This window comes from Dromaius novaehollandiae, chromosome 2 (assembly GCF_036370855.1).
Source record: "Dromaius novaehollandiae isolate bDroNov1 chromosome 2, bDroNov1.hap1, whole genome shotgun sequence".
In the NCBI taxonomy this organism is placed as follows: domain Eukaryota; kingdom Metazoa; phylum Chordata; class Aves; order Casuariiformes; family Dromaiidae; genus Dromaius; species Dromaius novaehollandiae.
In genome coordinates this window covers 91,995,784-92,010,386 of record NC_088099.1, presented here as the reverse complement: position 1 = coordinate 92,010,386, position 14,603 = coordinate 91,995,784, and the positions used below count along the sequence as shown (strand labels likewise).

Below are 14,603 nucleotides of genomic sequence, written 5' to 3'. Positions count from 1 at the left end.
AAATTGTAGGTTTTTTTGAGTAAGGCTATCTCTTTTCTGCGTCTCTAGCACAGTTTGGTACCTTTGGAATTATAGCAGATCTTAATAGCACAAGCATTTACAAAGTCGTTGTCAGCAGACCAGTGCAAACGTGGAAATCTGTCTCAAACACAAAACTTGAAGCCTCCAGTTCGCACGTGGTGAGGGTGTAGTATTGACTGCTGAGGCATCTACTGCCTGCAGCTGCCTCCCCCCAACTTCTTCAGCGGACACTCTGTCTTCGCTGCAGGCGGGATGGGTTTGGCTCGCAGAGCAACTCCTACGCGGTCGACCTTGTTTTCCTCTTCACTTCATTGGCGGCAGATTGAAATCAAGACTAGTTTAGCTTGATCTACTTGGCTGGAAACTGTTGTGGGATCAGGAGCACCTTCAGAAACGTTTAGCTGTGGAAGGTTGGTGGCAAGCCTCCTTCAGGAGGATGGGGCAGACAGGACACTGCCTGGCCAAACGGCTCGGTTGGCTGGTTGTCATACGCCAGTGTGGGGCAAGTGAGAGTGCCTGCTGTCCCAAGAAAACTCCTTAAAATCTGTCCCTAAATCCAGATAAGAGTTGTTTTATTCCATAAGAGTGAATGTGTTATATTTTAATTTAATTATTTCTCTTAGAAGTGGCTTTTGCGGGAGGAGGAAAAGTGTGCTAAAGGAATCTTCATTAAACATTTTGACCATAATGCCATAAACTTATAAAGTTACACTCTAAGTCTATACTTAGTATCTAAATGTAAAATAATCCTTTTTTTCCCCCCCCAAGACTTTTAGGACATCTAACTTCCACTGGATTTCAAGTATCTATTGAAATTAAGTCGTGTTGCATGCATGGATTTTCCAGATTGTACAAGGGTGCTTTGCTTGTGTAGTTTGCCGCAGGACCCTTTGAGGAGACTTATTAAGGATTAGATTTTTAAATTCTACCATTAGTTTTGCCTCTGGCTGGAAACAGTGTGTACACATACACAAGGCAGCTTGAGTGGCTGTGTTAGAATAGAATTTGCTTTACTGTGTAACTAATGAGTGGAAAATAGCGTGTAGTCTAAACCATTTTATTGCTGTTTCAGAAATGTTTGTCTAACCATTTGTTTTTCAGGAATCTACTATTCTCTTGTACTGTTTTGCATTCGTTGGAATGATAATAGCTTTTTTCCTGTTGATTCAAATGTGTCCTTGGACATATTATGTATACTGTCTATTGCCAGTGCCGGTATGGTATGCAGTTGTAAAAGAGTAAGTAAAGAATACAAGTTTTACGAAAAATGTTTTATAAAGCCACATCCGTGTTTCCTTTTGTTGACAATTACATTATTCCCAGGAGGGGGAGAAAAATTGTTAAATACGATTTTATTAAACTTCCTGAAATGTCTCCTGAGATGTTCTGGGATACTGTGGTTTATATTTCATTTGGTGTATAGAGCAGTCTCCAAACTGACTGATATAGCTGCCAATTCTAGATAATGTCTTCTCTATTAGCAAAAGTTAATTCATGTCTTTCCAAGACAAAATGTTTCCAGTACTTTGGTTATCATAGCAGAAAGGGTGCTAAAACCTTGGGCAAATACTTGCGGCAACTGACTTTTTTTTGTAAAATGGGACAAGTTGTTCTTTTCCTTAAGTAATTTTAAAATAGTCTGATCCTGCAAAGTGTCAAGTCTTCAGAACTCCAAGTGCTTTTGGAGAATATCCGCCAGTCATGTTCGGGATTGCACTCTGATAACAAAACAAACGTGTCTTGCTTGATTCTACTTTAACCTGCAGAAATGTTCCAAATGCAAAAATATTTGGTACTTTGTGATTGGCATTGCTTACCTAATCTACTGGCAATTCTGTAGATAGCAAATAGGTGTTACTCAGGGAAAATGAGACCAACTGCAGTTAGATAATGAGCTGCCTCATAAAGTACTGAAAAAGCTAACTGAGGAGCATTTTCTTCTGAATGTTTTATCAGTTATGATGGACATTAAACACAGCATAACCAAAAATGTTCATAAACTCGGAGACAGTTTGGATAAAGAGTAATCTGAGGCTTGTCCAAATACCAGGGAAGATGAGCCAAAAATGGGAGGGAAAGAAACCTGAAAGGTTTTACTGCCTTTCTTTTAATCAAATAAAACTGGGCAGAAGGGGCCTCAAGCAATCACCTAGTCTGCTTCCTAGCTGCAGATAGAATCAGCAATACCTAAATCATTGTTCTTGCTCTGACCCCTTCTAAGATAAACTCCTGTGCTATTTTTGTGTGCTAAAATACTAATTATCTTGTGCCATCGTTTTAAATAGACTTCACATTATTCAAGACCTTGCTGCAAATCTCTTGTCACTTCATGTTGGCCGCTCTATGGGATTCCTATTGGTTTGTGCACTGGGAATTGAAACACTAGTAAGTATTTTATTCATATGTATTAACAGAGTATTTCATTGCTTGCATTTATCCATTTGAGGAATTGTAAGTCTTATTAGTGTGTGTGTGTTTTTCAATATTCTGTTGGATTTATTTTTTTATTAGGTTTTCAGCTTTTTCTACCGCTCTACACTTACTGTTGGTCTTCTTGTCTTTGCTGGCTGGCCAGTGATCACACAGCTGTGGGTTCGAGCAAAGGTACTGTATTGCTTTGCTAAAAAAGGCATTTTTAAATGACAGACAGCTGATGGCATCTTAGGACATTGGGACTGATGTCTTTCCGAACGCAGCTTCTGATTCTTAGTCATGTTCTTATTCAGATCTGTCTGATGAGGAGCATGTAGCAAGGCAAGAGGATGCAACTTGATCTGGATTGATCAGTTTTATACAAGACAAGTAATTAGATTGCTTAAGAATAAAATCTGCTGATTTGATTGACATTTTGACTGACAGCTGTCATGGGTTGTAGTCAACAGTGCATTTAGGCAAGAATAATCCTAATCCAACAGGCTAGTCTGGAATCCACTGTCTTGGCTAGATTTATCACGCTTCTGTCCTTGTTTCAGGATAGCTACAGGTTTTTTTTGTTAATGATTGCTGATGACATAACTAAAAACTATTTGGATTAAAATCTATGAAATACATGTCACTTATGAAATTGTCACAGTGACAAAAATGTTGTCCATGTTTCACCAATCCATGACTGGTGAAAATGCCACCATTTAATAAATATGATCATTTATTGAAAAAAATTTTGAAGATAACTGAAAAATGCCTGTCGCTTCTTTATTGTCTGCGATAAATGGCATGCATTGTTCCTCAGAGGTAGCTTGCTATGCTCTTTTTTCCAGGAGAAAACTTCACTTTTGCAGGTATGGTTGTGAAGTGGCACAACCTATAATATGTGAGATGGTTGTTCTATTAGTTTATTCAAACCTCTGTTCTTTCACAAGATTCCTGAAACCCAGAGTTCTAGGGTAAAATTAACATTTTAACTAAAAAAAAAAAAAAAAAAAAAAAAAAAAAAAAAAAAAAAAGAGTCAAACTGCTAAGCCTTGCTCTGGAAGAACTGTTGGGATGAAGGTTTGTATTTGCTTATTTCCCTTTTTTATTGTATTTGATTAATCAAGGATCTTGCCCTTGTCTAAAACTACGTAGGCACAGAAGAGATTTTGTGATGCTGAAAATTTCCTTTCTGGCACTAGAATCAAACTTGAGCTTAAAAATTTTAAGCAAGGTTGTTCATAATCTCTTTATTTAGAATAAGATACTTCCCTTCCCCCCCCCCCCCCCCCAATGCAGATAGAATTTAGAAAATTAGTTAGATGATTATTGTGGTTAAATCAAATGGCCTTCAGATTCAGAGACTGGAAAATGTTACTATATTAGTAGAGAAGAGTTGATTTGTTAGCTGCAGCAAACTTCTGATGAGATTAGGTTTTTTTCCTTTCTTCTTAAGGTTACTCATCAGCTCTCTGGTGATTGCAATGTGTGTGAAGCCAGCGCTTTGAGAAAAGTGCTTTTAAGTACAAGCCTAGCTTTAATTCTCATTGTCTTTGATAGGATTTTGACATCTGTTTAAATGAGATTCTTTTCTCTATTAAATTGAAGTGCTGTAATACGAAAGACCTTGTGCCCTTTTTTCAGTTAATTTTATTCTTGGTAGATACAGAGGGTTTTTTTGTCTGTGGGAGATGCTAGTAGCTGTTAGTAGTTCTGTGTAGACAAGTGTCTGTTGACATGACCTCAAAAAATCCTGTTTGTTTCTTTTAGACAACAGCATTGATATGGATTCTTCTGTGTGTACTTCTGGCAATATTTCCTTTAATGCCTGTTGTAGGAAGAGAACCAAACATTCCTTTGGTGTAAGCATCTCATCTTGTTCTTTAAACTTTTTATTTCCCTCTTTGATATACATAATTTTAGGCTGAGTTCTGATACATGTGAGGAACTGCATTGTTGAAAGCTAGCTGAGACAGGTATTGAAATTCGGAATTTAAATAGCATGATTATAGAGACCTCAGTTATTCACTAATGTGAATGAGAATAGACTTCTAATTTTCCAGCAGTACTTCAAAGAAAGCCACATCCATTTGCTCTTTGCATTATTCTGTAATTTCTTGTGGATGGAAACATTTCTCACAATATAAAAATTTGCAAATTGTACATGAAAATAGAGGTCGTCATTAAAGGAGGATTTTCACTGGGGTGCAGGCATGGTAAATAGCACTGACATATGTGAATAAGAACATTTATTCAAAAGCAATTTACTTTGACAGCATCTTTCTGAATTCCCCCATCTAATTTTGAATAATTTGTCTTTGAATAACATGAACTAATGAGTTATTCAGGGAAGTGAGTGAATAGGATAGGAAGAATTCCCTTCTTCCTTATCTCCTCTGTGTCCTGTCTTTTTACTTTTGCTTCTCTTTTCTACATTCTCTCTGCTTTCTGGTGTTGCTTTTCTGATTGTTCAACAGTTGTTGATTTGCTTTTCTTTCTAGTGCATCTTCATCATCTGTCCCTTTCCTCTTGTGAGCTACTCTTTCATCATGCAAGTCATTGTTTTTTATGTGGTTGCAATCTGGTTTGTTGGCGTGAAGGAGGCTAATGGTATCATTGGAGTTACTTCAGAAAAAGGCCTTAAGTTGACCTAGACTGCAACACTTCTTTCTGTTGCCTGACAGATGCTGTGCCCCATCAGAGCCAGGGTGGCTGATCCTCAGTAAACTATAGGATTAGAGCAGTGATGTATGATTGCAGGTAGAACTATGAGCCCAGATATTTTCAAAAGCATTGACATTCTGCCTCAATATTTTTCCACTGTGATTTAAATGTCTACTGCAAGCCCTTCCTAGTCTTGATGTTTGGGCATGTTATACACATACAAGAGATTTATTTTGGCCATTTTGCTGTCTCTTGGTTGTTTATGCACATGTATATGTGTCTGCTCATCTAAATTGAGCTTGTTTATTCCTTAGAACATTTGAGTACACCTTAGAAATCAAGCTTGAATTAAACTACCTTCAAGTTGTCTTTGCCAGCATTTCTTTATATTCAGTTTATCCTGGTTATATGCCTTCCTATTTATTCTTCTAAAGCAGCAAACATTTTACCTCTGAAAATGTGCCTTTCTGAATCTTGGGAGTTCTGAAGTTGAAAAGGCTTGAAGCAACAATTAAAATATACATTTTATATATATAAAAATTAAAAAAAATGTGTGCGTGAGTGTGTGACGTTTTGGGATATTGAAGATAAGGAGATGCTGGAAGACAAAATACAGGAGGGAGTAATTAGAGTGCCAGTGAGGAATCAGGTGCGTGCATTACATGTGCTCTTGAGCAGTAGCACTGTGTGTTGGGTCCAGGCTTCTTCAGTATTAACATTCTGAAGTTAGTAAAACTTGCATGGGAAGAACAAGGAGCTGCTGATTAAGTTCAGACATAAAATGAAAGCACACAACAGATGGAAGCAGGGTCAGGTGACCCAAGAGGAATAGAGAAACACTGAATGTGCAAGAGATGAGACTGGAAAAGCCAAAGTCTGTTTGGAGTTGAATCTGGTGGGCAGTGTGAAGGGCATCCAGAAGGGCTCCTACAAGTATATCAGCAGCAAAAGGAAGACTAAGGAAAATGTGGGCCTGCTGCTGAAGGGGATAGGGGACCTGATGACAAAAGACATGAAAAGGTCAAGGTACTCAATGCCTATTTTACCTCTGTCTTTACTGTTAAGACAGCCTTCAGTAACCCCAGGCCTCTGAGTCTTGTGGGAAGGTCTGCAGCAAGGAGGACTTTCCCTTGCTGGAGGATGGATGGATTAGGGAACATTTAAATGAATCGCACAAGTGTATGGGTCCTGAAAGAATGCATCTCCGAGTGCTGAGGGAGATGGCCACTGTCATTGCAAGGCTGCTCTTAATAATCTTTGAAATGTCCTGGAAATAGTGAGAGGTTCCTGAGGACTAGAAGAAAGCAAATGTCACCCTTCGAGAAGGGTAAGAAGGAGGATCTGGGGAACTACAGGCTAGTTAGCCTCACCTTGATCCCTGGGAAGATGATGGGGCAATTAATCCTGGAAAGCATTTACAAACACAGGAAAGACAAGAAGGTGATTGGAAGTAGTCAGTATGGATTTACAAAGGGGAAATCCTGCTTACCCAACCTAGCAGCCTTCTATGATGAGACAACTGGCTCAGTGAATGAAGGAAGAGCAGTGGATATTGTTTATCTTGACTTTAGTAAGGCTTTTGACTGTCTCCTGTAATATCCTCAAAGACTGATGAAGTATGGGCTAGCTAAGTGGATGCTGAGGTGGATTGAAAACTGGCTGAACTGCTAGGCTCAGAGGATTGTGATCAATGGCACAAAGTTCAGCTGGAGGCCATTCCCCAGTGCTGTATCTCAGGGTTCAATACTGGGGCCAATACTTTTTAACCTTTTCATTAATGACCTAGGTGATGGGACTGAGTGCACACTCAGCAAGTTTGCAGACGATCCAAAATTGGGAGGATTGGCTGATTATGCCATTTAGAGGAACCTCGACAGGCTGGAGAAGTGGCCAAAGAAGAACCTCATAAAGTTCTACAAAAGGAATTTCAAAGTCCTGCACTTGGGGAGGATTAATCCCATGCACAAGTGCAGGATGGAGACAGACTGGCTGGAAAACAAATTTGCAGAAAAGGACGCAGGGGTCCTGGTGGACAACAGGCTGAACATGAGCCAGCAATGTGCCCTTGCAGCAAAGAAGGCCAAGAGCATTCTGGATTGCATTAGGTAGAGCGTTGCCAGCAGGTGCAGGGAGGTGGTCCTTCTCATCTACTCAGCCTGGGGGAGGCCACACCTGGAGTGCTGTGTCCAATTCTGAGCTCCCCAGTACAAGAGAAACATGCACCTACTGGGATAAGTCCAGTGGAGGGCCATAAACATAATTAAGGGACTGGAAAATCTCACATATAAGTAAACACTGTGAGAGGTGGGTTTGTTTAGCCTGGAAAAGAGAAGGATCTTATCAGTGCATATAAATGTGTGTTGGGAGGAAATAAAGAAGCCAGAGTTGGAGCCGGACTCTTAGTGGTATCCAGGGACAGGACAAGAGGCTATTGGCACAAATTAAAATTCCATTTAAACGCAAGAAACAGCTTTTTTACTGTGAGAGTGATCAAACACGAACAGGTTGCCCAGAGAGGATACGGAGTCTCCATCCTTGGAGATATTTGAAAACCTGACTGGGCAATGGCCTGGGCAGTCTGCTCTTGTTGACCCTGCTTTGAGCAGGGGCATTGGATTAGATGATCTCCTGAGATCTCTTCCAACCTCAACTATTCTGTGATTGGGTAGCCCTCAAATGCGTTCTGGTGTTGGTTGGATCATTACCAGAAAACTAATCTGAGCAACCTTTCTTTACTGGATATGAAGTCTCTGTACGTTTTTTTGTTATGCCTGAGACAACACAATGAGCGGAGCAGTCACGGATAGGCTTTTTTGCTCAGTGGGCTCTCAGTGGAGATGCCAAGGAAAAAGTGGAAGTGAGGACTGTCCAGTTCAACTATTTCCATATCAAGGTTGTAGCGTGATAGAGAAATGAATGCAAAAGTTTCTGCTGTCTTTACTGTTCCTCTGTTTGACTGAAGGGAGACAATCACAGGTGGTATTAGTATGGATCTTTTAGTGAATCATATTATTTTGGAACAGTATAATAATTAGCAGATTTGTTTCAGTAATGCCAGTCCAGTATTTTTTCTGTGATTACTTGATGAGTGACAGTCTTCCTGTTAATCATGCTGTTATTACCACCATTACTAAAAAATGCGTAGTGTATTTTAAAGGCAATTTCCCTTTTAGATGACAAACCTTGAAACCATTAACTTCAGTTCACTGACCACTTTATTTCAAAGTCTTGTTTGAAGGTAATTGAAAGTAGCTAAAAATAATGGGTGCTGATTCAGTGACAGATGTAGTTTTTTGCCTCTACCAAGGAAAGAGCATAATCTCCAAAGTGTAGATGACAAACTTGTTAAAAAATAAAAAAATAAAGTACTTCTGAATTTTATTTTTCCAAAACTGAATGTTGAAGTTTCTTGAACTGTAGCAAGTTATTTCATCTGAATGAGGTGCATTGCTATGAAAACGTATTGATTTGGAACTTTTTCTTGATACTTTGTGGGACTTTATTGTTCTTTTGTTTGTTTTTACAGAATAGCAGCCGGTTTGCTGACTCTTTTGATCTCTTGCTCCTTCTTGGCATCTCTGTGTAAAAGCAAAAATAAATACATGAATAATGAAGATCTGATAGTACAGTTTTATCAGGTCAGTTGCTACTTTTCAATAATTATGAACATTAAGGAGTTTTTTTGCACATGTACTGTGTAAGAATCTATTCCTACCACAGCTACAATTTTCAAGAAGAAAATGATTGTTGCTAAGACCCTTGACTAATTTCTTCAAGACAACTGTATGTTCTTGGTAGTATGCACTTTTAAAAATGATAATGTTGTGTTGCCAGATGCAATACATCCTGTTTATATTTACGTGTACTGATCCGTAGCTGTGTGCATACATTCCGATGCTCTACTCTGAAGGTCTGAGAGTTTGTCCTGCCTTCAGCCTGTACAGGTAAATTCCAGTGATCTTTGTGGGAGTTTCACATGTGGTTTGAGGGTTTTTCATTCTGTTGAGTGGGAAGATAGCTAAATCTTCTACAGTTCTTTCTTCTTTGTGTCCTGTTTTCCTGGCAAGTATTGACTGAAGTAGAAGGGAAAACATGATGTCTCTTCTTCATCAATGGTCTTGATGGTATGTCTTGGGATTCTCTTAGCCACTCTGCTGACTTCCTTTATAGATTCAGCTCTGGACAAAAACCTTTGAAGTACACAGTGGAGTAGGAGTCTCTGTTGGTTATTGCTTTTTTACCATCTTTCAGGGAAAGAAATTATTGATTTGGCTAAACTTCTCTAATCAGGATGCCCCAGCTCCTTTTTTAAAATTCTTTCCATCTTTGTTTTGGCAGTGTCTGTGTGCAAGCATCTTCTTTTGAATCTTTCATTTCACAGGACCTCAGGTTTTTCCATCGGCTCATTTGGGGTGAGATGTACTTTCATACGAGAAATCAGATAATATTTCCTGAAAACTCAAGTTGTTCTTTCAAGTTGCCCGAGTTTTTCTCCGCAAGTTATTTCTTGAATTGCACCTGAATAATGACACTTCCCTTTTCAGTTTCTCTTTCAGAGAATGAGAGGGGTTCCATATAGCCTAGATTTTTTGTAGGGCTTGTGAGGAATTTTCCTCTCTTCAGAAGAAGACAACTGTTTTCTGCGCTCTTGCCCAAGTGAGCTTTCTTTTCCATTTGAAAACTAGCCAGTGGTGAAGGTACCTTGACATCTCAGCTTGGTATCACCACCTCACCTTGCCTGGTGAGGAACAAAGCTTGTCCTGTTAGGTTAATTACTCTCCTTTTTGATGAAAAGAAACCTGAGTTTTAGCTGAGCATTTTGGCAGTGCGATGATTCTTCTGTGCTTTCATACCCTGCTGCTGTTTGGAATGGCAGCACTTAAATGGTGCTCATACTGAAGTAGTTTAGCAAATTGTGCTGCTCAAGTACAGGAGACCAAAATAGTTTCCAAGCCTGTTTTCTTACATTACATCTCTTTTATTTCCTGTATAGTCTATTTTTACACCCTCTTTCCGGGATTTTGGTGGAAACTCAGCAAGTGGACTTCATTCACTAACAGTTTGGTTTTTTGTGGTGTGCACATTCTCTGTGCTTACAGTGTAGTTTCCTGAGAGTGAAATTTAAGGTCTGCTATGGGCCCAGGGCATTAAGAGAAATTGTAGGTTGGCCGAGCATTAATAACAAATACATGTAGCAGTTCTTTCTCCATACTGTATCAGAGCTCTACCTCCATCCTTAAAGAGATTTATAGTGAGGTGTGACAGTGGAGAGAAACATCAATATCTCACTTCAGTGTTTGAGCCTGCTGGAGAATGCTTGTCACTTGTGGTAAGGTGAATGAGAGATGCCACCAGCTTTTTCACAGTTGGCAGAGACTCTTTGGGTAGGCAAAAATAATGGCAGTTGCATCTAATGCTCCACAGAGAAGATAATTCCCTCATGTCCAGTCCTGAACTGTATTTTTGTGTTGGTTTCTCCACGGATGCACCAGAGCTTACAGCTTGGCAAAGGAGTATGATCTACAAACCTATTGATCTGAGAGACCATTTACAGATTATTAATTTGTTCACTGGTTTTTGTACCTACACATTACAGATTTCCAATATATATGTTAACCTTAAAGAAACAAAAATGTCCCAGACAACCAAAGAACATGATGGAAAAAAATTTCAGTGAAAGTGTATACCTATGGAAACAGAAAAAGTAAAAATGAAAACTTAAATAACTTCTTTATGTTTACACCAACATTTCTGATACAATAACTTCAGTTATGCTTAGACCTACTTTTATATTTTTGACACAAGTCACTGCTGCTTGAGGCAGAAGATACTAATTACTCCCCCATAGTTTCTGAAAATTGCCAAGAGTTTCTCAGTTCTTTTCTTTAATATCATTAAAGCAGGAATAACATTTTTCGCTGGATTTTGTGTGTTGTGGCAAGGAGAGTGAGCATTGTCTCTTGGTTAATGTCACTTCTATCTTTGAAAAGTTGTTAAGGCTTCAGGGATGGTGAAGATGAGTTATTTATAATTTATCTAGATAGTGGCAGTGTTTACTGTACAACTTAATTTTTTGCTGGAGTAAACATCAGTTTATCTAGCCATTTCCAAGCAGTTTTATAGATGATGTCTAGTTTTCGTAGTACTTCCAAAAAAGTTACTGTTTCCATTGGTTGTTAATGCTGGGCTGCAGTGGGAATCCATGTCAAACCCATGAGATTAGGATACAGGAGGAATATTTTGAACCCACTGTGTATCGTCTAGTTATATACCATTTTCTCTATGGGTTGTTTTCACGGTAGGCCCTTAGCAGAGCTCACAGCCTGAGCTGCTGGCAAAGAGGTGGTGGGACTGAAGATGCCACTCTTGTTTTCCTCTTTCTAGCTGCGACCTACAGCTGATTATTCTTGGACTGCCAGCCTCTAAGAAACAATCTGTAAGATTGCCTCAAGGGACATGGTAGAGGGAAAGAAGATAGATTCATCAGTCCTTGGTTTGCATTTTCAAGTTGCTGCTAAATTGTGAGCAGATAAGTCTCGGAAGCAGATGCTGAGGCCCTCCCAGGACCCTAGCATAAATCTAGCAGCAGTAAATCAGGTTTCCTGATGTGCCCAGGTCATCACAAATCTTAAAACAGAGTATTTCAGAGGTATGAGAGATGTTTGGGGAGATGACTCAAAGTGAGTGCAACATGACTTCACTGGTGATGAGGGCATAGCAGGGGGATTGCCAGCGCACACAGGCACTAGAAGTTGAAAAGATGTATCAAAGGGGAGAGCGGTCTAGTCTGAATACAGCAAAAACTTTCCAGCCAAACGCCAGAAGCTTAATTGAGCCAATCCCCTAAGCTTTTGGAGGCTTAATTCTTCAACCTAGCTTATTGATGTCATGCAGAAATATGACCTGTGTATTCTTGTGACCTGGAATTAAATAAAACCATCAGATACTGAGCATCTCTGAAACCAGAGCGTAAGAGGATGCTATGAAGCTTGTTCTCTGTGCAGGTGCCACTAGATGTCACTGCGTGTGGAGGGGTAATGGCAGCTATTCAAATAGTAAAGAGTGAGGGCTGTGAACAGCGTCTTGTCGCTTTGCACTAATAAAGCCTCAAGCACAATTATATCTTGTAATGCCATTTTAAATTACATGTTTGTGAGGTGCTGCGCATGCCTGATTTGCCTCTTAGGGGAACCTGCAAAGTTGTGAATAAATAGCAGTAATTGAAAACTGGGCTGAAGCATTTTCTTGGATAATTGTCTGCTTCTTTCAAAAATAACTGACTCACAGGATAATTTTCCTAAGGTTATTTTGTAGCTAGCTGATGACTGATTGGTGTCTCTTGAGTTAGTCCAGAGAAACCCTCTTTTTTTTTTTAAGCTTCACTGCTTCCCTAAGGGAGAGGACTGCACTGGAGATGGTTCAAGCCATTTCACGTGAACAAGCTGCTAAAACTGCAGCTTCTTTCCAACTGTTAAAATTCACCTCCAGTCTGCTCTACTGCTGCCATCTCCTCTGGCAGGAGATTTCCTGCCCCTGCAAAGCTCCTTGCTTAACTTGCCTTCCTCTTCACCTCATGCCTGATCCCACGGAGAAGGCAGTGGTTCTGCAGGTTCTTTGTGGTTGGCATTCAAACAGGTACTCTTCCGCCTTTTTGATCTCCACTGCTTGTTAGGTTGTTTACTGAGCTTCTTTTTTCCATACTTGCACTTATTTTAAAGAAAAGGACTGAGGAGAGATGTGTGAGGGGGTTGGTTAGGTTATAAAGAAGGGGCGTGGGTTATTAAAAAAAAAAAAAAAAAAAAAAAAAGTTCCATGTTGAGCCCTGATTTATTACTGGATTCTTGCAGTATCTAACAAATATGAAATAGATATATGCATGTATCAACAAAAGCTAGAGCAGAGGCAACTTTACTTGAAGGCTTTGGAAGGTGTTGGTAAAAACAAAAATTTGGGGCATGCGTTTTCTCTGCTCTGCGTGAGTGTTTAAGGAGTTACTATTGACAAAGGGCATAGCATTTCAGGTTGGTGATCCAGGGCACGTGTTTAAATGATTTAAACAGCATAGTCTAGAAAGAAGTTTAAAAAAACCAAATTTTTTAAAAAGCTAGAAATGTTTGACTTACATACTAGAGAGTCTCCCCAAGCATTCCCTTCTCCTTCCTCTTGTGTTGATTTGGATGAGGGGTTTATGCAACTCTGAAAAAACAGTTTACATATTTAGTATGTCATGGCAGAGATCCGTGTGTTACTTGTGTTTCATCGTCTGATTTCTTCTTTCTAGATGTTGAGCATTGCGCTTTCAACATATGTCGTGAGCAGTACACATAACAGTCTTCAGAACAAACAGGGATTGCCAGTACTCAATCAAATTATTAGCTGGACAACTCTAGGTAAGATCATCTTCTCTCCCAAACCTGTATGCTGATAGTTGGGTTTGGGGGTTTTTTTATGTTTTTCTGGGGGGATGAAGTGGGGGACAGACTTTGTATTAACATCTTACTCCCTTTTGCACATTTTCCTGTATTTTTATTCCTGTTAGTTCTTAAATTTGTTCACCATCCTTCTTTTCTAGGTTAGATTTTTTTCTAATGAATGTTATAAAAAGTCTTCTAAAACATTACTCCTTTGTAAGTTTATAATAAAGAGTGAACAACTTTGATTTATAAGTAGCCTTATCTTTTGTTTGGAATATTTTGAATATCTCAAAGATCCTTTTTAGGGATATAGTGGTACAAATTCCATTTTTGCTTCATTTGAAGCCAGAGTAGGGCAATCTGGGATGTTCTTCAAGCAAACCTGTTAAACACAGGGAAGTGAGGAAAAGATTGTTCCTGTGTTTCAATAAAGACTGAAGCTGCAGCTGATGACAGAGACTGTCGCGGTATTGACATGCTGTTCAGAGCTGCTACACAAAATATTTGTGATCTGATATTAATATAGGTTTGATATCTGTTAGAAACTTATTATTAAAGAAAAAAGTAAAACTGTGGATTTTTCACCATTCTAAAATTAAAATCTTAGGATAATTAAACAGAGCAACTATAATTATCATTGAGACTATGGAATACAGTAAAAGAAAACCTTTGGTATTTCAGCTATAAAATAATTCTGTCAGGCTCCATTAGAAAATGTTAGGCATTCTTTATCCCTGATTAATTTTGGAATATGGGAAATTTAGACCTAAACATATCTCAATTATGATTTCATAGCATCTCTTTGTTAAAATTCAAGACCAGAAATTTAAACATTTTTTTTAATGACAGAATTATGGCTCTTGTTATCTAGCTGCTGGATGCCCTACATATTGTATACATTCCTGTAGCGGTGGCATTGCTGTAACTTAAGCAAAGCTTGTTAGTTTTAGCAATCTTGCTTTTGTTTGAGGAAACAAGTTTAAGATAATACAACTGAATGTGATTGATGTGCGTGCGAGGAGAGCTGTCTTTCTAACGTAGTTTTCTTTGGAGCATTTTAAGGCACCATCATCCTTTGCTGACTCTTCATAGCCT

The 14,603-nt window shown here is 39.0% G+C and overlaps 1 protein-coding gene across 8 annotated transcripts in view; it reads left to right on the top strand.

Annotated features, from left to right (window-relative positions):
* PIGN (phosphatidylinositol glycan anchor biosynthesis class N) overlaps positions 1-14,603 on the top strand; it is a 108,159-nt gene that overhangs the window by 69,402 nt on the left and 24,154 nt on the right. For 7 of the 8 annotated variants that reach the window (XM_064506893.1, XM_064506896.1, XM_064506891.1 and 4 more), the window contains 6 exons: positions 1,123-1,259; positions 2,307-2,406; positions 2,533-2,625; positions 4,201-4,292; positions 8,621-8,732; positions 13,376-13,484. In XM_064506893.1, coding sequence (XP_064362963.1) covers positions 1,123-1,259; positions 2,307-2,406; positions 2,533-2,625; positions 4,201-4,292; positions 8,621-8,732; positions 13,376-13,484 — 643 coding nt within the window. The remainder of the gene's footprint in view (positions 1-1,122; positions 1,260-2,306; positions 2,407-2,532; positions 2,626-4,200; positions 4,293-8,620; positions 8,733-13,375; positions 13,485-14,603) is intronic. The other variant, XM_064506898.1, reaches the window with a different exon arrangement.